This window comes from Chiloscyllium punctatum, chromosome 6 (genome assembly GCF_047496795.1).
Source record: "Chiloscyllium punctatum isolate Juve2018m chromosome 6, sChiPun1.3, whole genome shotgun sequence".
In the NCBI taxonomy this organism is placed as follows: domain Eukaryota; kingdom Metazoa; phylum Chordata; class Chondrichthyes; order Orectolobiformes; family Hemiscylliidae; genus Chiloscyllium; species Chiloscyllium punctatum.
In genome coordinates, this window is record NC_092744.1 from 6,598,804 (window position 1) to 6,622,786 (window position 23,983).

Here is a 23,983-nt window from a genome sequence, read left to right on the forward strand (position 1 = left end):
GAAACATAACTTCAGGCACAGCAGGTAAGAAAATAACTATAAGAAGCAGCACAATTAATGGAGGGCTGAGTGTGCTGTACTTAAATCCATGCAGATCGTGAAACAAGGTAAATGAGCTCGTAGCGCAGACTGAAATTGGCAAGTACGATGGGCAGAGAGGGACAGGGTTGCCTTGTTCGTAAGAATTGAAATGAAATTAATAGCAAGAAAAGATAGAGTCAAAATCTGAGAGGGTAGAGTTGAGCAACTGCAAAGGAAAAAATACCCTGATGGGAGTTATGTACAAGTCTCATAGCAGCAGTCAGGATGTGGGGCAGAAAATTAATGAGGAGCTAGAAACGGCATATAAGAAAGGCACTCTTACAATAATCATGGAGGAGGGGCTTCAATATGTAGATGGAGTGGGAAAACTGATTGGTAGCAGATCCTAAGAAAAGGAAATTGTGGAACGTCTTAGTCTTTTTTGGAATAGCTTGCGGTAGAGCCCACAAGGGAACAGGCAATTCTGGATTTGGTGATGGGTAAGGAGGCAGACTTGATTAGAAAACTTAAAGTCAAGGGACCCCTAGGGAGCAGTGACCATGATATGATAGAATTCTCCCTGCACTTTGAGAAGGAGAAGCTGGAATCAGATGGAACTGTATTATAATTGAATGCAGGTAACCACAAAGATATTACGGTGGTGCGGGCCAGAATTGTGTTAGAAATCCAATGTTCATTTGAGATATCTTACACATGGTTAATACATTTTAATCCAATTTATTTTGATTCAATTATTACCTGTAGCCACATAATTCTGCAGCAAGTCCCAATGTGTGAGCTTCCACGCTGCCTCAACTCTGTATGTGTTTAATTCAGAGGTCCACTCAGGCCTGTGAACAATAGTGAAAAGTAAACGTATAACAGGTTAGTTTTTGTTCTTATAAGAGTGAATTGTTTTCATTTGTGCTAATACAGAGGTATCTACACTAGGTACAGCTTTGAATCATGTGTGTCCAGATTGAGAGGGAGATTGATCTGGCCAGAGTTGGGAGTGGGGGGGGGGCGTTGGTGGTGGTCATGATTGGGATTGTTAGCAGGGAGTAAACAGAGGTTTGGCAGAGTTGGGAGATCAAGGCTGGGGAGGGTGTAAGATCAGGACTGGGTGGTAAGGGGTGAAGAAGATCCTCGTTTGATTTGGGGAGTTTACTGTGGTGGTGATCCCTCCTCTATGGGTGAGGCCCACCCTTGACACAATCTGGTTGTATGGACATGATAGAAAAATGAACAAGACCCATTATGAGAGAGAGAGGGAGAGGTAGTGTGTGACAGTGCGAAAGTATGCATGCATGACAGAATGAAGATGGGGGTGAGGAGCGAGAGCGAGAGAGAGAATGTATGAGTGCAAGGAATTAGAATGTGGGATAGCGAATAATTTAGAGCATGAGAATGAACGCGAATGAAAGATCTGGAGAGATAGATAGTGCTTTATGACTCCAACACCACCTTAGCCTCATTCTAACAGCTAAAGGGGAGTGTGAGGGAGATTTGGGAAGCCGTGCCATACAATGTCCATTTCACTTTTGTTTTACTTGTTGGCTTGTTTTATAAAACTTAGATGATTAAAGGGCCAGAACACTATATTTGAAACATTGATAAATTAATGATAAAGATATCAATATCCATATTCAGTCAAGAGGACTTGACTGTCTAAAAATATTAACAATATTTTAACTTTTATAACTTAGTAATATGAATGTGATTTGAGCAATTTGCAAAAGCAATGGATTTAAAGGGCTGATTAAATTATACCTGCTTGCGAGTACTCCATTAACCTGAGTGATTACTGTGGACAATTGGCCAAGCCCAAGCATAGATTTCATCAGTCCACGATAATGAATAATCTGATTGAAGAAAAAAAAAAGCCACTTTCAAAGGATCTCTTTCAACAAACACATACATATCTCAAACATTATTTAGGTATGTTCATGAATGAATCTAACCTAAACACTTTTGCCCAAAACATCGATTCTCCTGCTCCTCAGATGCTGCCTGACCTACTGTGCTTTTCCAGTACCACTCTAATCTCCAGCATCTGCAGTACCCACTTCCGCCTATTATTTAGGTTATACTGATCACAAATATTTCAAATTTCAACAGAATTAAGTCACGGACAGAGTGGAATTTTATTTCCATCATTCTACCAATGTGGAGATGCTGAATAAGGGCCAGATGTTTTCTCACAAAGGATGTCAATGGGTTGGAAAAGAAAGTAGTTGGAAGTGTTACTGCTCACATTCATAGTGTGCTGAATACCTTGAGAAAATCACAAACCAAGCCACAAAGTATCTTCACCTGCAATCCATCCATGCGCAAACTGCAGCACCTGTGTCTGGTTTCTAAGATTATCCAACATGGACACACTTTAGGAACTCCATTGGCACCTCAGATTACATGAGTTAACTGAATTCCAAACAGAGTAACCTCGGACGCATGGAGCATAAAGGGCTCAATACCATATCATTTATCCACAGATTCACAGACCAAGTATAATGAACTTGCAAGATAGAATGTGTGAATGGAAATTAAACATTTAAATCAATATCTAAAATTAAAATTTAAACACAAATTCTGGTTACAATTTTTTTTGTCAAAAAGTGGACATTGGTGCACTTTTATTGAGTTAGTCATTTCTGGCATTTACCTCATCAGGTTCCAACTGAATAGCTCTGTCATAACATGCTGTAGCATCCCTCAGCAGTCCACTGCTCTCATGTTCTAAAATCTGTTCTCTGAGAGATCGCTCTCCTTTACGGATTGCACTCACTCCAGCTACACCATCTGGCTCATGCATTGCTGCATATAGCTTCTGTATTTGGAACAAGAAAAGTGTCCTTACTGTGCCACAAAAATACTTGCACATTTTTTAAAAATCAACTTCATTGCACAGGTGTTGTTCTGCTCTTGTCAAATGCAGAATTAAAATTTCTCTACACAATGCATTCACTCAAAGGAAAAGCAAAATACTGTGTATGCTGAAAATATGAAAGAAAATAATTTATATATCGAGATCATGTTTCAGATTCTGACTAAGCATCACTGGACTTGAAACATCAACTCTATTTCTCTCTCTACAGATGCTGCCAGGCCTGCAGTATAAGTGCAGCTCTATGCTTTTTCAGAATTCCAGAACCTGCACTTCTGTTTTCTTTTATTCAAAATAAGAATGAATTCATCCAGGCAGAGGAGGGTGGTGGCATATGGAGACTGTGCAAGTCTCTTTTGAAGGATGAAGCAGAGATCCTTCAGACCATCCAGATGGGGGAGTTGATGTATAAAGGGATTGCACGTCCTTGGTGAAAAGGAAGCAGCTAGGACCAAAAAAACTAAAAATTGTGGAACCAACTAAGCATCAGAAAAATTTGGGATTACAACCGTAAATGGTGTTTTTGACTGGCATGTACAAGATAGGCCGAAGGCCTTTCTCTGTGCTGTAGATTTCTATGTCTCTATAGTCACTAATAGAAGAGGGGTGAAGTTGAGTAAGGGCAGATAAATTAGAGACAAGATAGGAATAAATAAATTTAGTCAGGCAGGAAAAGGCTGAAACAATGGGTCCACCAGGTGGTCATGGTTGTGGAGTTTGGGAAGAAAGTACAAACAGGCTGTGCAGGGTTGGGGATCAATGAGGTGGGAAGCTCAGGGGATGAGGGGAAATCTCCATAGGAGATGAAGTCAGTGACAGTCTTGGAAACAACAGCTTGATATTCAGTGGTGGTGTCATGGTCAAGGGAAGATAGGTGCCAGTATCTGAGATTTGGCAAGCAGCCTCTGCCAGGTACAGGTCAGCATGACAGACAACAGCACCATTCTTTTTGGCAGGTTCAATACCAAAGTCAGGGTTAGACCGAAGAGAACAGAGTGCAGCAAGTTTGGAGGGAGGCAACTGAGAGTAGATGAGAAGACCTGCACATTTAGGTTGCCTATGAGCATCATAACAGAATGACATGCATTTATTGTATGTATTTAACAGAAGCCATTCAAATGTCATTCAAGGAACAATGCGCTACAATGGGGCATGAGTTATAAGAGAATTACACTCCCTTACAAAGTCTGAAAACCATAAAGAATGACCTAACAGAGTGCAAATTTTCTGTAGAATACTGAAATGTTTACTGCATTTTCAGGTTAATCATAAGTTTACAGAGGTTTCTTTGAACCTCAAATATTTCAAACTTGTTTCCAGATTTCTAAAGTACTGACCACATTGTAAATTCCTACTACTTATTTATTCCTTTAACCTGTAAAAATCCAAGATGCTGCTGAATGTTCTCTTTCTTTTCTGTGATGAAGGATTCAAAGTGCATCACTGCTCGAGTATAAGCCTTAGATCGAAATGAAGCAACAGCAAGTGCATCCTGGGGTATCAGGTCCAGAAAAGAGGTGACATTTTGATACTCTTTGTACTCTGAGCTTGAAACTGCAACAAAAAAACAAACAGTTTCGTGGTAAACAAATTTATTGGATTAGTATTTTGTACACAAAAGAAAACATCCTTCAAGATATTTCTACATAATTAGCATATAAACCGTCAGTCAAATTAACTACATCAGCCAGTTTTTTTTTAGTCACATACATCAATCCATCATGCAATTAACCAAGTGAAATAATAGTTATTCTGGTTTCACAACAAAGTTCTCATTGCATCACTAATCTCTCATCATTGATGCATGAAATAAAAAAAATATTTCCACCCACACCTGTGCTTCTCCTGCAGCAAGAGACATATAAAGGATTTGTTATATAATACGTTTTGTATTAAAAATTTACTTCCGCGTTTTGATTTTGAACTTGTTGCATGTGGGTTTTGATCCATGCGTATGAGAGGATTTAAAAATTAAAATGTCAGTATTTCTGGAGTCATGATTTAAACCAATGTGCATCAGAAAGCATATAACTGGGGTCCTCCTGGAGTGATAATAGGATTTGTTTGTATTGTGAAGGTTTTATCATTAGAGGGAGCAAATATTGAAATGCATAACTTCCTTTAGTTTGGAAGAATCAGGAATTTTTTTTGCTTTAGGATTCAGTTTATAAAAGGCCTGCCCTGGTCAGGTCTCAGAACTCTGGTACCTGATTATTGTAAGGTGATGGTGAAGGAGTAGATGGGATTTTGTTTTGCCATATATTTTGCAATATTTCAAATTGTGTTTTATGTAAATAGCTTGGTTCATTCAATTTTACCTTCATTCCTTTTGTGTAATAAGCTTTCATTTTATTGTTGAAACAAAATCTGGAGAATTGTGTACTTACATTTCATTGAAAGGCTATCCTCCAAAATAAAAAGAAACTATCAAGGGAAAAACAGGAAAAGACAGGAAAGAGAATTGAAGATTTTTAGATCAAACATGATCTCACTGAATGGCAGAGCAGACTTGATGGGCCAAATGGCCTACATCTGCTACAACATCTTATGGTAAATTCAGCCAAAATCAGAATATGTATAGCCAGGAAAGAGTTTCATTTCAGTGACAAGGTTTTGAATTTTGGAACAAAACACTTTTTACTTATGTCAAAATCTGATATACTGATTTTTTTTGGCGAATTTTGAGATTAGAATTTGAAAAGGAGCATCAATGTAATTAACAGCTTGTTAAAATGAAATGAAAAAACAAGATTTCTCATGAGGAATCACATGATGCTGATTACATTCAGCTGTGACCTGACTAGCAGAACAGATCTGCACAATACAATGGTACTTCCTGCCTGCAATTTTACAATTAATTATTCTTCTCTCTGTCAGTGCATTACAGTCAAGAGTTTGAAATTATATCAGAACTTACACTAATTAGTTTTGCTATCCTGTTTCATGTTAGACAGAAAACATTCGCTAACAAATATTTTGGGAATAAATACATACATATAACCTCACCTAGAGATTCAGGTAAAGTAAGGATAGTTACCAATACTTAATACTGCATTAAATCATTCACTTCTACATTTTAAAATGGACAATTTAGACTTTTTAAAAGATGTTTTACTTCCTCATTCTTTTGTCAAAGAATCATTGGGTAAGTGCACAACAATAGCCAGAAAGTTCATACACAAGAAAATAGGAAATATAATTACCTCAAGTTCATCGGAGTAACAATTTGTAGTTTTTAACCAGAGAGTAACACAATTGTATGTAACTTTTTTTAAACTATGCAGTATAGTTTCCATTGTGAAACGGCTACAGACATGTCTCACTCAGCTGTAGCTTCTGAACGATGACTAAAAGTATGTTACTTTTAAAGACTCACCATTAGGTCCCCCTCTATCTTTACTAGATCTGCTCCCACTTTTCTCAGAGCTAAGAGCCTGTAATTTATGTCGGGACCACTGGGCCAGATGATCCAACATAGAGAAAACAGTCTGAGTACTCAACTGACTCAGATCTGATGCACTGTCTTGCAAAGTCCTGTCCGAAGCCTCGTCATTCTTTAGAACAGCCATCATTTCTGAATAAACCTGCAGAATAATTTTTTAAAAAAATTCATCACTATTTACTGCCACTTTCAGTTAAACATCAGTAATTCTTCAGCAGAGGGCTTGTCAGACGGAAGCTGAATCCAACATTGATCTGAGCGACCACATGCTCAACATTTCAACTCAGATTGCCAACAGATTTAAAAAAATGACTGAAATTGTTCAGACACACTTTCTTTTACAATCTTGCCCACAAGTGAAACAATTCAAACAAGTTTAATTTAAAACACAAACACTTCAATTTTATTCACTCTAGTTTTATTTTCATCCAATTAGTTTCTTTCCAAAAAAAAACAAATTTTTAAAATACTGTTTCTGGAAATACACGCTAGCCAATCTTTTCTTACCCATGTCCTCAAATTAAAATTTGGAAGTTTTGTTTCATGGACTGGCGTAATTGCTAATTTTTGTTTTGTCAATCAAATGTCCAAATATTGGATGATAGCTTGATCCAGATAAACTTTATTATATTTTTACACACTATAACAAGATAGGGATTGCTGAATGAGTATACTTCAGGTTAGTCCCCAGAGCACGACCAATCTTTAAAATCTAAAAATACTTAACAAGTGCATTGCCCTTCTCCTCTCTATACAGATCCAGCTAAATAACATATGATTTTACAGGTATTTTTCTTGAGGAAAACTAAACAAATTAGGATCATCTTTGTTAGATGAATATTAACTGTAAGAATTTAAATGTATTGATTGGTTCCTTACTTCACGTTGATCCTCTTCATTACACCCAAGCAAAACGTATACTAGGATATGAGGTAGCAGATAGATTGTCACTTTAAAATCATGTTTCGTAATAAAGCTGCAACAGTCAAACACTTTTCTGGCTAGCTCACTTCGAACCTGAAAGAAGACATTGAGATATTTATCAAAGCTTGTACTGAGAATTAAGAGAAAAAGAAGATTACTAGATGTGAATTCAGGTCATTTTTGTGGAGTCGTTCCATAATTTAAAGATTATAAGATGCAGAGGTAGCAGACTGGAAATAGGGAGGTCACACCACAGACTAAAAGGGGAACCTCTGGATATATTAGCAATCAGAAAACTTAACCTACGAGTGCCCTCTTTTCATCCTACCATGGATCATAATCCCATAGTGAGTCCACCATTTAGGAATGTTATTGCTCGTGCTGCTTGAAGATGTTATGTTCTTATCAAGTACATTTTGATAGTATTTTTATGCAAGGCAAGAACAGATCTACAAGCACGAAACAATGGCTCAGGCGTTTACATTATGTTGGAACTGTTCTATTTTAGTATAGCAACAATGAAGGCTTTAGCATCCACAGTTACAGAAAATTTTACAAATTAATGACTTAGTGTTACAAACTAGACTTATACTTGGTTCTAAATAACTAGCAAGATAAATACTCCTAAGAGGTGTTTTGTACTCTAACCTGATCGATATGCTCACCTTGGTTATGAGGTATCCTGCCCACGTTGCTGACCACTCTGCAAAATTTCTGTCATGTTTACCAAGATAAAATGGCTTCTTAATGCTGACCCAGTTGCAAGTCTTCTGGGAGCTTTTATACCTGTATAAACAAAACAACTGACTTTTGTTTAAAATTGGTGCATTTCAATATCTTGAAAGTTAATGTATAACTTTACATGTAAATCTTACTGTGATACTTTTTGTTTATTAGAGGTAATCAGCAAAACATTTTATTCACAAACCCCCAGTTGATTATATTTTTTAAAAAAATGGAACTTGACTGTAGGCAAAGAGCAAAAAGAAGGATTTCTCACAAAGATAAAGAAAATTCTTTACAGGACTTCAGAGGACTTGAGCCACAATCCAGCTTCACCTGGTAGCTATCCATAACTTGACAGGTGTAGGTGAGACTCTTCAAATTTCCACTGCTGAACCATGATGTTAAAAACTACAACTGTGGCCAAAATACGCTGTCAGTTCACACACATTGTAAAAGTATCAAGAGAATACTGCACACCTGGTGTTTAAGTGAGGCTCCAAGATTTCTTGAACATGCTCTGGAAAGCTCCTCCACAACCTGCGTCCTGGGCAATCTGTTTTCCCTTCCTTACATTTATATATTTGTAGCAGCTCCTGAAAGTTCAATTTTAATCGACCTTTAGTAAAATGTCCCCATACCTAAACTACACTAACAAAATCTATGAAATGTTAAAAGTAATCCCTTACTAAGTAAGATACTAATACTCCCACCAGTTTCAATGAGATGATAGTTAAATCGACTTGTGGTGCCAATTCGGATAATGAGAATTACAGGTCCATTAAAACAGAAGTAACTCTTAGGCCAAGTGGCCCCAATGAAAATTCCTCTTGATAGGATTCACCCAGATTACATGCAATGCTAAAAGTTACAACTCTATCATTGGTTATATTCAAGCACTCAGCTGCTGTAATGCCAATCACAAATTTCAGAAAGGCCAGTAAATTGTAACTAGACACATGACTCAACATCTTGATTGTTATAATAACCCGTGCTCCAAATCACCAGCTCAATGTCAATTTAATAAAATAATCCAGATTTATAAAAAATTGTTTGAGCCCATGAATGTACAGTTGATAAACCACACCTAGCAGACCCACCCAGGTTTGATTCGTGATCTGTGCTCGGTTTACTAGTCTTAGATTGCATAATCAAATATGTCCCAAATATTTGCAGAGAAGGATGCAATTAATTCATCACATCTCGGCTAGCTACTCTCTCACAACTTAACACCTTGGTCTCCATATGTCTACTATATCTTTGGGGATGCCAGAATAGGATTTGGCTGAAGTGTCCTCCTTTCAGCAGTTAAATGCCATCACTAACACTCCATGCCTCAGTTGTAACTCTACCATTAAGTCAATACTTTGGGTTGAAGAGGGGAAGAACAGAGGTGACCAAACAAAAAATTAGAGGATTTCTTGTACTTCAATACAAAATGAACACATCACTAATTTTCACTTTATAAACCATGTGTTATTTGATGTTCACATCCTGTTTTTTTTTCTGGATAAGATTTTACCCAAAGGAAAAAAGGCCAAGGCTGAAGCATTCTCTTTGCTATTGCTACAGAGAGATTTACCAACTACCTGAGCTCATAAACACAGTTAGTGGTTAAATGAATGACACACCATTAAAGTTTTACTCCTAATCATGAACATATGGCTTATTCATAATTCTTCTTTCTTTCTTTCTCGCTCCCTAGTTTGTATAAATTCTTCTCGGCTCCTTCTGGTAAATAATTTGAGAAAGCAGTTAGCTAATGTGCTCTCTCTAAAAATAATCTGGCTTGTTATTACATAAAAGGTCTCTATTAAGTCTGTACAGACAAGCAGCTGTTTTTGTACCTGAATGGCATAAGCAGCCGAGTCCTGAGCGCGAACATTATCTGCGTAAGCAAGGAAGGCTCTTGTCAACTCAATCAGCAGATGATGGGCAAAATTGGGGTCCTCCACACCAGCCTGTTGTAACAATCATTACAAATAAACAAGTACATTAACTGCAAATTTTGCTTTAACATTTGATCACCCCAATAAGGACATTACACAAATTCAACTCATTTTAACAAAATCATAAATGATTTTAAAATTTATCTTAAAACTTTATTTTAAAAACTTTATTTTAAAATATAAAAAATAACTTAAAGCAACTAAAGATGCTCAAGTCAAAGCCTTATTTTTCAAATAATTTTAGTTCAACCCAGCAGACATAATGCATCAATTTTCAGTGAACGGAGGTTGAAAATAGTTGAAAATTGAAGAACACCCTTTTGAAGTTCACTACATTCGAAACTACTTACTAACCTTTTTAATTATTTTCTCGCTCTCTTCTCATGCACATTACTTGAGGCATTCTTTAACTAAAATACCAAATGGTTCTTCAGCTCCGGCTGAATTTGTTGTGGAACAAATTACCAGACAATGCAAACATTACCACTTTGATGTAAATAGAACCACACAGTGTTACAGCACTGACTGAGAACAGTCTGTTCATCAAACCTGGGTGGGCTCTATGAAAGCTAACCAATTAGTTTCAAACCCCGAAAATGAAAGCAACAAAGTACAGATGCTGGAAATCTGAAACAGATACAGAGAATATTGGAGAAACTCAGCAGGTTGAGCAGTATCTGGGGAGAGAAACAGTTCACATTTCAACAAGTTCTGAAGTATTCTCTATGATAGTGTCAAGCTCTTGTCCCATAGCTTGGTCGTGTTTTTCCTTCAAGGATCTATCCAAATACCTTTAAAGTTTCTGTAGAACCTGGTGTCAACAGCTTTTCAAGCATTACATTCCCGATCGCAACAATCCTCCACAAAATAAGGAATTTTCTCAACGTTGCATTCTTTCCTCTATCATTTTAAAGCTGTATATTCTGGTTGCTGCACCAGTTTTCCCTTATTTACTCCATCCAACTGTTAATAAATTGAACATCAATGTCAAATCTTTTCCTAATCTTCTTTGCTTGAGAAAATTACAACTGTTTCTTCCTTTCCTCCACCAACTGAAGTTCCTTGTAACATTCTAGTAAAACATACTGTACCCTCCCTTGTAATGGAGATTTTTTTTTTAAGAATCTCTACAGTGTGGAAACAGGCCATTCAGCCCAACAACTGCACAACAACCCTCCGAAGAGTAATCCACCCAGACCTATTCCCCTACCCTATATTTGCCCCTGACTAATGCACCCAACCTACAAATCCCCCTGGGCAATTTAGCATGGCCAATTGACCTAATCTGCATATCTTTGGACTGTGGGAGGAAACCGGAGCACCCGGAGGAAACCCACGCAGACATGAGGAGAATGTGCAAACTCCACACAGATAGTCACCTGAGGCTGGAATTGAACCCAGGTCCCTGGCACTGTGATGCAGCAGTGCTAACCGTTGAGCCACCATGCCAACCACTTAAACTCTTAATTCCGAATATTTATTGAATCCAAATTGGACCTTTTGCCGTGGCAAGACTTGAACCCAAATCCCAAAAACATTATCTGGGTCTCTGGGTTAACAATCCAGCAATAATACCACTAAGCCATTTCCTCCCCTCTACTTACCATCTGACTTACATAGCCCACAACTGAACACAGTACCACAGCCGAAGCCTAACTAATGAAGGCAAAACAGTTAAAAATCCATTGAGTATGTTCATTTTCAAGTATCAATGTCCTCAAGCTCTATTTAGAGGCACACAAAACATGTCAGGCTAGTATTACTTAGAGACAAAAAACTGCAGATGCTGGAATCCAGAATAAACAGGCAGGAGGCTGGAAGAACACAGGCAGCATAGAGGTGAAGAAGTCAACATTTTGAGTTTAACCCTTCTTCAGGGCTGCAGGGAAGAGGGAAAATAGATTGGACAGAGAAGGCAAAGAGAAAGTTTCCTGCATGAGGGGAAAGGGCACAAGAAATAAATCTTGACCTCTCAATGACATTGCTTGGGATAAACAGACAAGGTCTTTTTCCTGGGATGGGGGAGTACAGAACTAGAGGGCATAGGTTTACGGTGAGATGGGAAAGATATAAAAGGGACCATTGGGGCAACTTTTTCACGCAGAGGGTGGTACGTGTATGGAATGAGCTGCCAGAGGAAGTGGTGGAGGCTGGTACAATTACAACTTTTAAAAAGGCATTTGGATGGGTATATGGATAGGAAGGGTTTAGAGGGATATGGGCCGGGTGCTAGCAAATGGGACTAGATTAGGTTAGGATATTTGGTTGGCATGGACGAGTTGGACCAAAAGGGTCTGTTTCCATGCTGTCCATCTCTATCACTCAACAACTCACTTGGAAGCATGAGGCAAAACCGCAGTCACAGCTCAGCAGCATCTTCTGATTAACATTAACAATAAAGAAACTAATTTAAATTGAAAATATCTATGTGATACATCCTTGTTTCAAATGATATAGAATCTTACAATACATTTCTTCACAATTATTTCAAGACAACACTCCAATTCAAATGATCCCTTACCACAAACGTGGAGCTTTTTCCCTCTGTGTTACTGGTCATGAGGTCCAATCGGCCGGGATCGATTGCTCCCAACTCACCAAGACACTCTCCACAGAGAAGTCGAGCTTGTGCATTTGCATCTTGGCAGCCCTTCAGAAGCACCATCACCAGCTGAGAGATAATAGGTTCCACTGTCTCACTGTCTGTGGCAAGTTTCACCAACTGGTCCTAAAATACATATAATACATTTACAGTTTTCCTATTTTAACATGGTCTTCAAACAGAATGTATTTTCCTTAGTGTTAAAGAATCACCCTCTCTGTGGAGCCAGTGCTGAGGAACCAGAGAGACATTTTAGAAACATCTTGTTTGCTTATGGTGTTAAAATGTAATACATTATAACTTGTTATATCTGTCATTACTGCAATATTAAGTGCTTCTGCCACTATTAATCTTGAATTTAGCATACATGGTTTTCTTATCAGTGAATTCATTGAAGACTTAAAGCCATTCATGCATACCTGCTTCTTGAACAAAGTATCCTTCAAACTGGTCAGTGCATGTATACGGACATCTACATTCTCATGCTGAACAGCACGCATCGAAAGCTGCAGTTCAGTTTGTAAGTCTGTGCTTTTAGAAGTCTCCTATAAAACAGAAATTGGTGAAATGAATGTTAACACCAAAGACATCTAATTTCTGAAGACAGTTCACTGGACCCGAAACATTAACTCTGCTTTCTCTCCACAGATGCTGCCTGACCTGATGAGTTTCTTGAGCAATTTCCGTTTTTGTTTTGAATTTCTGAAGTTTGTTAACTACTTGGCAGCTAAAGCAATATTTCTGGGTTCTTTTAAAACAGTTTAATTCACTAATGATTTAGTTCACTGATGGATTAATCAGCAAACAGAAAGGATTGTAGCAAAAGTCTCGTAGTACCTTTGGAGAGGAGACCAATCTTATGTTTGGAAGTACGAATTTGCACATTTCTCAGCACCTCTGCCAAGCTTCCATTGAGTGTTTTGAGAACAGATCACATTTTTATTTTAGCGTGTGAAATCTCCATACTATTTGGGGGTAATTTATAGTTAAACTTTAATCAGGCAATCAATGACTAGCACACTGAAATAAAAGGCTCACCTTTCTATAATCTTGCAGAACCTTCTGGATCTCAGTAAAATCAGGATGTTCTGGCAGAAAGTAAATCTCATGGAGAAAATCTTTTACTTCAGCTCTGAAATAGCAACAAAAAAAAAAGATTTGCTGCAACTTAGCAGTTTTAGCAAATTTAAATTTGCTTAGTGCACATCTGCACATGCCATGTTAGTCATCGGTCCAATGCCTAGTGACAGTTGCCTGTCTTTTTCCCATATCCCTGAACACTATTTTGACTCAAATCATCATCTAATGTCCCTTTGAATGCCCCAATCAAACCTGCCTCCACCACATTTGCAGACAGAGCACCCTAGGCCCTAAACATTGACTGAGTGAAAAGGCTTTTTCTTACATCAGCTTTGCATTGTTTGCACATCATTTTAAATCTATGTTCTCTCATGCTTTTTTTTCCTTTGTTAAGCAGGTATAGCTTCTCTTCATCTACTCAATCCAGCCAAACACAGAAAGCTCAAGTGCCACTCTGGGCTTGAGCAGAAAAATCAAGGCCAACGTATTAGTTCGGTGCAGGCAGTCCCTGGGTTGTAAAGGAGTCCCTTTCTGGAATTCATTTGTAAGTTGATTTGTAAGCAAGTCATAATACAATGCAAAACAGTATAAAGGATCCATTCGTAAATCCAGGAATACTCCTAACTCAGCTCTATAAAATTAGATCCTTGTACAAAATTGCATTCATAAGTTGGATGCTCATAAACCAGGGACCCTATGTATTAGAGGTAGGGTGGCTTGGATGACAAGTTATACCAAAAGCCAGATGTACAACCTCTAATTTGAAAGAAGATTAGGGATGTTATGTCCCCTATTCTGACAATATCTATCCATCAATCAATATCACAAAACAAGTTATTTGGTCATTCCTGTTTGCAAGAATTTGCTGCACACAACTGTTCTGCTGCACTGTAACTGAGAATACAAGGCATTTTATTATTAGTTGTAAAGTGCTTCAAGACATTGATGGTATTAAACGTAGTATATGGATGCAAGTCTTCTTCAGGATAGCTTTTTGCAGTAACATTGCAAACAATGACAACGAACAACTGAATTTATGCAATGATTTCATTGTAGCAGAATCACAAGGTACTTCACACTTGAAGAGGACATAAACATCAGAGATGCAAAAGGCATCACTGAACAGTTGCAAAGTTGGGAGGTGGAGTTAATTATTTGTACTCAATGTCAGAATATAGATTTGGATCCGTGAAAATGTTGCCTACAATAGGAAAACAGACAGAGGTGAGATCACAATTTCAATGTATGCGTCTGTTCTGTTATTCACGAAGTCATCAAAAAATAATTTTACCTCAAGCTCATGCCTTTTATAACAATGACACTCGGATACATTTTTACATCAGCAATAAAACAACAACACTTGCCTCTGATTGAGGATTTTGTGATCACTATGCAGCACTTTTTTCTGTCCTCATAGCAGTTTAAACTTAGTGTCAAATAAAGAGGATCTTCAGGCATCTACAGATGGTGATAGTAAATGCACTGAAAAGATTCACTTTTAATTTTAAATTGTAGAGTTGCAATATAAACATTGATTGGATTAAGTTAGACCCAAAAATATTATTTTAAAGTTTCACAAACATTTAAAGTGATGTGGAAATTATCACAGAAACTTGACATTGCACAAATCTAAAATGAGCTTTTCCGAGCTGGAAGTTTTTTCAGTAGCAATTATGAACATTACATGCATTAATATCCAGTTTATAATCCCCTACAACAAGATGCAACTTCAAGTATTTTCACAACAAATAACAGGCTAAAAATTTTAATCAATTTGCAGATTGCTTGCTGGAGTTTGTGGGATGTAGAGAGAAAAGGGAGATTTCTCAACAGTACATCATCTGGAGGAGCATAGAACTACTGACAGCAACTCCTAGATTTTCTTGTTTAACTGTACATTTATAGACTTCAGACATTGGTGTCAGCTTCAGTGGACTAAGGGAGCTAGCATTGATAGCTTCCTCATTAAGTGGAGATGGGTACTGCAGATCCTAGAGATTAAAGTCGAGATTAGAGTGATGCTGGAAAAGCACAGCGGGTCTGGCAGCATTCGAGGAACAGGAAAATCGATGTTTTGGGCAAAAACCCTTCATCAGGAAACCTCAGTTTCCCCATTAAAACCACTGCAAAACCTGGGACACTGATTGCAATCTAAATGCCAGCTGAATGAATAAAAACAATTAAGCAAATAATACAGGAATTAGTTTACCTGTTCTCCACTATAAGATAGTGAAATATTCCAGCTGTCTCCTTTGGCTGAATCGACATTAAAGGCAGCAAAGCCACAATCACTTGACTGAGAAGGGCCCCCAGATAACTAGGATCTAAGCATCGTACAAAGCAATCCCAAGCTCTGAAAGCAAAAGATTTAAATTACAGAATGCCATTAAGGAAGAAACCTGTTAAAATGTTATGAAAGAGGTAATAAGCTGTGAAAACCAATGAGAAAAGTTAAAGCAACTCGCAAAACTCTAATAAAGAATAGAATAAGTTAGTAGGAAAGTGGGAAGGTATTAATTCAAGATTTTGTTCCATACAATTCTGTCCAGGCCTCCATGAGAGAAAAATAAATCTCCTCCAATTACTCACCTAACAACTTAAGCATTTTAAGACCTCCAGCACCTCCTCCTCGGTAATATGAGCTTTTTAAAGACATCAATATTTATTTCTCCAAGCTCCCTAGTTTCCAAATCCTTTTCCACAGTGAATACTGAGTAAAATATTTGTTTAGCATCAGACCCATGACCTATGGTTCCACATATAGTCGGCCATGCTGATCGTTAGGGGACCCCTATCTCTCCTTGGTTATTCTTTTGCCCTAATATGTATAGAATCTCTTTGGATTCTCCTTAACGATATTTGCCAAAGTTATCTCATGTCTCTTTTTTTTTCTCCTCCTGATTTCCCTCTTACGTATATTCCGACTGCCCTTATACTCTTCGAGGATTCACTCGATCCCAGCTGTCCATACCTGATCTATGCCTCCTTTTTCTTGACCAGAACTTCAGTCTCTCTAGTCATCCTGCATTCCATATACCTACCAGCCTTAGATTTCACACCAACAGGAACATCTCTGAACTCTTTGTTATTTCATTCTTAAAGGCCGCCTAATTCCCAAGTGTCCCTTTAACTGTGAATAGCCTCCCCAATTAAATTTTGACAGTTCCTATCTAATACCATCAAAATTGGCCTGACTCCAATTTAGAACTTTCACTTTTTGATCAGTTCTATCTTTTTCATAACCATTTTAAAATTGATAGAATTATGATCACTGGCCCCAAAGTGTTACCCCAATGATACCTCAGTCACTTGCCCTACCTTATTCCCCAACAGTAGGTCAAGTATTGCTCCTTCTCCAGTAGGTACATCCACATACTTAAAAAGAAAGTTTTTCTTGTGCACACTTAAATTCCTTCCCATCCAGGCCCTTAACACTATGACAGTCCCAGTCTGCATTTAGAAAGTTAAAATCCCCTACCATTACAATCCTATTATTCTTACAGATATGTGCAGTTTAGCTTGTACATTGCTGCTAATGTGTGTCAATACCCTGAAGCTTATAAAGCTACCAATACAACCCATAAATAGCTTCGTTGCTCATAGAAATGCCATATATCTTTAGAAGCTTAGAATACAAATTGGACAATCCCATTGCATAATTTAATTCAAAGACAGCTCAGACTAATCAGGCAAATGCCCTCAGTCATCTTATGTGCCAGCTTTGTGCCATGTCACTGCTTTCTTCTTTAATTTCTACAACTGTTTCTTCATTGTTTTAATGCCATAGATGGAACTGACATACTGGTTGAACACTCTATCAAGATTTTCACCTGGCTCTCTGTGTTCTGACTGTCATCTCAAATTTGATTTTGCTTCAGTTAAGTCACAGCATATATTTATATGGTGCTTTGAAAAGGTGAGTTAGAAAGCAAAATTTGATCGACAAATAAGCTGATGTTAGGCAAGATGGCCATATGTTTAGTAAAGAACTAGGTCATAAAGAGAGTCCAAAAAAGAGGTAAGAGATATAAAGGGGTTTAAGGAGGGTACTGTTGAGCACAGAACTAAGGCAATCCCAGACAAGATCAACAATCAATAGGCCAGGATTAGATGGGCCTCTTACTGAGATATTTGTATCATCGGTAGTCACAGGTGAGGTGCCGGAAGACTGGAGGTTGGCTAACATGGTGCCACTGTTCAAGAAGGGTGGTAAGGACAAGCCAGGGAACTATAGACCAATGAGCTTGGCGTCAGTGGTGGGCAAGTTGTCGGAAGGAATCCTGAGGGACAGGATGTATATGTATTTGGAAAGGCAAGGACTGGGTTAGGGATAGTCAACATGGCTTTATGCGTGGGAAATCACATCTCACAAACTTGATTGAGTTTTTTGAAGAAATAACAAAGAGGATTGATGAGGGCAGAGCGGTAGATGTGATATATATGGACTTCAGTAAGGTGTTCGACAAGGTACCCCATGGGAGACTGATTAGTAAGTTTAGATCTCAAGGAATACAGGGAGAACTAGCCATTTGGATACAGAACTGGCTCAAAGACAGAGGGTAGTGGTGGAGGGTTGTTTTTCAGACTGGAGGCCTGTGATCAGTGGAGTGCCACAAGGATCAGTGCTGAGTCCACTACTTTTCATATATAAATCATTTGGATGTGAGCATAAGAGGTATAGTTCGTAAGTTTGCAGGTGACACCAAAATTGGAGGTATAGTGGACAGCGAAGGAGGTTATCTCAGATGAAAACGGGATCTTGATCAGATGCACCAATGGGCTGAGGAGTGGCAAATGGACTTTAATTCAGATAAATGCGGGGTGCTGCATTTTGGGAAAGCAAATCTTAGCTGGACTTCTACACTTAATGGTAAGGTCCTAGGGAGTGTTGCTGAACAAAGAGACCTTGGAGTGCAGGTTCATAGCTCCTTGAAAGTGGAGTCACAGCTAGATAGGACAGTGAAGGTGGTGTTTGGTATGCTTCCCTTTATTGATCAGAGTACAGTAGCTGGGAGGTCATGTTGCAGCTGTACAGGACATTGGTTAGGCCTCTGTTGGAATATTGTGTGCAATTCTGGTCTCCTTCCTATCAGAAAGATGTTGTGAAACTTGAAAGGGTTCAGAAAAGATTTACAAGGATGTTGCCAGGGTTGGAGGATTTGAGCTATAGGGAGAGGCTGGATCGGCTGGGACTGTTTTCCCTGGAGTATCGAAGGCTGAGGAGTGACCTTATGGAGGCTTATAAAATCATGAGGGGCATGGATAGGATAAATAAACAAAAAGTCTTCTCCATGGGGTGGGGGAGTCCAGAACTAGAGGGCATAGGTTTAGGGCGAGACGGGAAAGATATAAAAGAGACCCAAGGGGCAACTTTTTCACTCAGATGGTGGTACATATATGGAATGAGCTGCCGGAGGAAGTGGTGGAGGCTAATACAATTGCAATATTTAAAAGACATCTGGATGGGTATAAGAATAGGAAGGGTTTGGCGAGATATGGCCCGGGTGCTGGCAGGTGGGACTAGATTGGGTTGGGATATCTGGTCGGCATTGACGAGTTGGACCAAAGGGTCTGTTTCCATGCTGTACATCTCTATGACTCTATAACTCAGAGGGATGTGGATCAGAGCTTACAGAGCTAGTAAGAGGTGAAGCCATGGTCAGAATTGAAAACATAGGTAACAATTTTAAAACTGAGACATTGATTGGTCAAGAGTCAAAGTATTTGAACAACACGGGGATGATTGGTCAAGAGATTAGTGTAAGGATGTAGGGAATTTAGAAAACCTAAAGTTTTTTTTTTAATACATACGTAGTAATCGCTGGCTAGTCCAGCATTTATTGTCTATCTCCAGTTGCCCCTTGATGGTTGGTTGCCTTCTACAACCACTGCAGTCCACCTGCTGTAGGTAGACTTGCAATGCCCTGAGGGAGGGAATTCCAGGATTTTAGGCCAGCAACACAAAGGAACACAGATATATTTCCAAGGCAGAATGTTGAGTAGCTTTGAGGGGAACTTGCAGGTGGAGGTGTTCCCTCATTTCTATTGCCATTGTTATTTCAAGATGGAAGTGATTTTCGGTTTAGAATGTGTTGACTATGGATCTTCGGTGAATTTCTGCAATGCATCTTGTAGATAGTACACACTGCTGACACTAAATGTACATGATACTGCGAGTGGATGTTTGTGAACGTGGTGTCAATAAAGGGGGCTGCTTTGTCCTGGATGTTGTTAAACCTCTTGAGTTTTGTTGGAGCTGCACTCATCCAGCCAAGTGGGGAGCATTTCATCACACTCCTGACTTGTGCATTACAGATGGTGGTCAGGCTTTAGGGAATCAGAAAGTGAGTTACTCACTGCAAGATTCTTATCCTCTGAACTGGCCTTGTAGTGTATTTATGTGACTAGTCCAGTTGAGTTTCTAGTCAATAGTAACCCCCAGGATATTGATAGTGCGCGATTCGGTAATGGCAATTGCACTGAAGTCAAGGAATGGTGGTTAGATTGCGTGTCTCATTATTTGGCATTTGTGTGGCATGAATGCTACTCGTCACTTTTCAGACCAAGTCTGGATATTGTTGAGGTCTTCCTGCATTTGGATTGCAATGCAAGGCCTTGGTTACAAATTGTCTCATTCCATTCCCATCGAAAGAATGCAAAAAGACATCAAGCAGTCTTTCAGGGTAATATTTCTATTCAGCAGTGATCAGTTCTTTTTTTTTTAAACACAACTTTTAATGTTAAAACTTCAATGAAATTTAACTTTGCATTCCTTTTCACTCAAACGATCCTTCAAAACAAACCTGCAGCATAACTCAGGAAATTCATCTCTGTATCGCAGGCCTGTCCTCAGAGTGGTCATCATCTTTACCCGGACGGAACTAATGTGTTTTGGTCCCATCAATTTCATTAACGACATTAAACTATTCATGGCCTGTAAATATAAAACAGATCATTAATAACTGGTTTTGTTCAAGTTCTTCAAACCATAGGACGACCATAAGAGTTTACTTACCATCATTTTATCATTCATTCCAACACTGGAACTCAGTAGATGCATATTAAAAAAGGCGAGAATCCCCAACAATTTTGGTTGCAAGTAGTCAGCCTAGAAAAATAATTTTAAAAAAAAATCAATAACAGGTTCTTAATGTTTTCATTTCAGATGAAGTTTATTCAAATATTGGCTAAACTAATGTTCGTTACCTCGCACTGGGCCAGTTCAAGTTACACCTATCCCAGAAGTGTGCCATGACATCTCTGAATAGACTGATTCGAAAATATTTTTAACAGGGTATGAGAGCAGGGTTTGTCAAATGTTTTTCATTGAAGGACCACTTTGTCATTAGATTACTAATCATAGGTCACAAGATTTTAATTATGATACAGGATGTAATGTAAGATTGCCTTAGTCAGTTTTGTTTCACTTTAGTTTTATGGATATAACAGAAGATATATATGCAACAGGTTTGGCAATTTAACTTTAGCAATGTTTCCTGCTGAGCCCAGTGAAGTACACATGATCTGATCATCTTGTTGGGGAGGCCTCTCCAGCTGTCATTCATAGCTTCCCTCCATGAACCTCCCACTCGCAGCTCCTCTCTTTTCCTCAATCATTTCTTCCTTCTTGCTGGCCCGCACCTGAGGCCTTGCTCAGAGTGACAGCTTCAGGATAAGAGGCAGCAAGTGGAAGAGTCAGGCAGGGAAGTGGTGAATGGGAGCAGGTCAGAAAGTTGGAAAGGGTGAACCTTAGGGACAAGCAGTGAGCAGGAGGTAATAAGAGTTTTAAATTCTGTTTCTCTCTCCAGTAAGTGGGCGGCACGGTGGCTCAGTGCCAGGGACCCAGGTTTGATTCCAGCCTCAGGCAACTGTCTGTATGGAGTTTGCACATTCTCCCCGTGTCTGCATGGGTTTCCCTCAGGTTCTCTGGTTTCCTCCCAAAGTCCAAAGATGTGCAGGTCAGGTGAATTGGCCATGCTAAATTTCCCAAAAGTGTTCAGTGTGTAAGTTAGGTGCATGAGTCAACGGAAAATGTAGGGTAATAAGGTAGGGGAATGGGTCTGAGTGGGTTATTCTTCAGCAGGTTGGTGTGGATTTGTTGGCCAGATGACCGGTTTCCACACTGTAGGGATTCTATGGTCTATGATTAAAGAGTTGCACTTTTCAGGTTCTCAGAGACAACCTTAAGCGAGGAATTGTCCTCTCAAACTTGTACTTGTGTTCCTTAAAATTGAGGTCACAGATTCCCAAAGGAATCAATATTAAAAATGAAGTCGAGTTAGTGCAGAATGTTTCCCCCCAAAAAATACTAATGCATTCATTGAAGCACTGTCCATTCCCAGGTGAAATAATTTGAGACATATTACTATTAAAGAAAAACTGTAGTTACACACTTTTACAACTTTCTCATCAGAAAGGAAATAAAATATTATAAGTTAAACAGTTACACATTTCTAAATGCCTTTCTTCATAACTGGCACTTGTAAAACAAACAAAAAATGACCATAAATGCAAAAATAAATACCAGACTCCACCTTGTGGCAGACATTGATCAGTGCAGGGAGTAGCTGAAGTCCCAAACACGTCAAGAGTGCAGAAGGAAAGAAAAACAAGAGGCAGCAGGAGTCAGTTGGACAATGGACATGAGGGATTTTAAAGGCAAGTACAGAGGGTGGGAACAGGAGTGGTTGGAGGTCAGAGAGATGGATAGGAAAAAAAAAAAGAGGGATTTTAGGATCAAGGGCGAGAGCACAGGGAATAGATACAAAAGAAGAAGTCCCCAGTTGTGGTGCACCAAAGATCTGAGGAAAAAGTGATGTGCACATATGGGATGTGCAAATCTGTGACAAGTTATGTGGAGTGCTCAATGGATATTTTGTGCTATTTTATAAACAAAACTAAATGAAACAAGGTTGACGAGTCAAGGTGAGAGGTCTGGCAGTATTTTGTACAGGCAGTTCTGCTATAACGCATCTATCGTTAAAACAAATTGGCTCTAAGGCAATTGGGTGAACAGAGAACACTGTTTCTAAAGTGTTTTAAAATTTTAAAGTGCGTTTTGGCTGTAACATGATTAGATCACCAACACTTCAAGTGTTGTTTGTACTGTGCGATTTTTGTATAAATTGGGTTGCACAGGAACGCAACTATCACATTCTAGATCATCTGCCTGTATTTTGAAACCAGCTTATCTACAAGAGGAATCTGAAACAGATGGGCATGACCTACAACTCCTTACCATTAACTCTGCTGAAGTAATGTCTCTGGGTGCTTGGCACTGATCATTTCTCAAAGCAGAAGCAGCCAGTATGGCCAGTCCATTGAAAACCTGCTGATAGTGCTCTCCGATACGCAGCAGTAGTTCATTATGTAACCCTTGGAAATCTTGTCTGAGAAGGCTGCCTAGTTCAAGCTCTGTTTCATTCTAAACACAGAACACAGCAGTAAGAAGAAATAAATAAGAACTCTGGACCGTAAAACAATGCACAATATGAAACTTTTCTGTCCTGTCACTGGAAAAAACTGGTTATGCGTTGGTTGCAGAGGGATGCATTTTGCCAAAAAGTACTAGTAAAACAAATTTTAAAGTCAAAAATTAGAAGGAAAGGAACAATAAACCCAAGAGTTTCTGAAAGCTGAAAGGATATATATTTCTCCAGTAACAAGTTATCTTTAAAAATGGTTCACAATAATGTTTTACAGGTCTCCAGAGAAGGTATTGGATGATTTGCACCACTTCCTGACTCCCATCTATATTGTATCAGATAGATCAATGAAGCAGTGAAACCTGGAAGTTTGCCTGCTATTTCAGGAGTCAGCGTAGGCTTTCTCAGGTCCATCATGACAGATCGGACAACTTTACAGTACAAAGCTGACGAAAAGTAAAAATCTGAAAATTTGAAATAAATCAGAAACAGTCCCGTAGAGAAAGAGAAACAGAGTTACTATTTCAGTTTGATGACCTTCCATCAGAACCAGAAAAAGTTGGAGCTGTCACAGGTATTCAATACGGACCAAGCTGGGGAAAGGAGACAGGAGAAAGAACAAAATGAAGGTGTGCAAGAGGGTAAAAGGCAGGAAGAGGAATAGTGCAGGAGGACAAGGGCAGGGAGTTCAAAGTGAATGACTGAAGAGCTTTTCACCTTCAGACACCATCACAATGGAATTCAACGTAAAAATTGAGGAAAGGAAGCTAACCTTTCAAGAAAGCACTTTAAAACTTTTCAGACTCAACACTAAATCAGCAATTTCACATCATAAGCTTCAATCTTCATAGAATCATTAAGACACAGCAATTCGTCTCATCATGTCGATGCTGGATTGCTGATTTTGCACCATGACCCAGAGCCATTCCCCTG

The 23,983-nt window shown here is 38.8% G+C and overlaps 1 protein-coding gene across 2 annotated transcripts in view; it reads right to left on the reverse strand.

The window, feature by feature from the left end:
* atr (ATR serine/threonine kinase) overlaps nt 1–23,983 on the reverse strand; it is an 86,700-nt gene that overhangs the window by 29,836 nt on the left and 32,881 nt on the right. For both annotated transcript variants that reach the window (XM_072571974.1, XM_072571975.1), the window contains 16 exons: nt 22,864–23,049; nt 20,641–20,733; nt 20,429–20,559; nt 15,835–15,978; nt 13,584–13,677; nt 12,965–13,090; nt 12,465–12,671; nt 9,842–9,955; nt 8,475–8,590; nt 7,937–8,057; nt 7,227–7,364; nt 6,282–6,489; nt 4,281–4,459; nt 2,684–2,848; nt 1,792–1,883; nt 781–872 (listed from right to left, as the gene is read on the reverse strand). In XM_072571974.1, the coding sequence (XP_072428075.1) occupies nt 781–872; nt 1,792–1,883; nt 2,684–2,848; nt 4,281–4,459; nt 6,282–6,489; nt 7,227–7,364; nt 7,937–8,057; nt 8,475–8,590; nt 9,842–9,955; nt 12,465–12,671; nt 12,965–13,090; nt 13,584–13,677; nt 15,835–15,978; nt 20,429–20,559; nt 20,641–20,733; nt 22,864–23,049 (2,206 nt within the window). The remainder of the gene's footprint in view (nt 1–780; nt 873–1,791; nt 1,884–2,683; nt 2,849–4,280; nt 4,460–6,281; nt 6,490–7,226; nt 7,365–7,936; nt 8,058–8,474; nt 8,591–9,841; nt 9,956–12,464; nt 12,672–12,964; nt 13,091–13,583; nt 13,678–15,834; nt 15,979–20,428; nt 20,560–20,640; nt 20,734–22,863; nt 23,050–23,983) is intronic.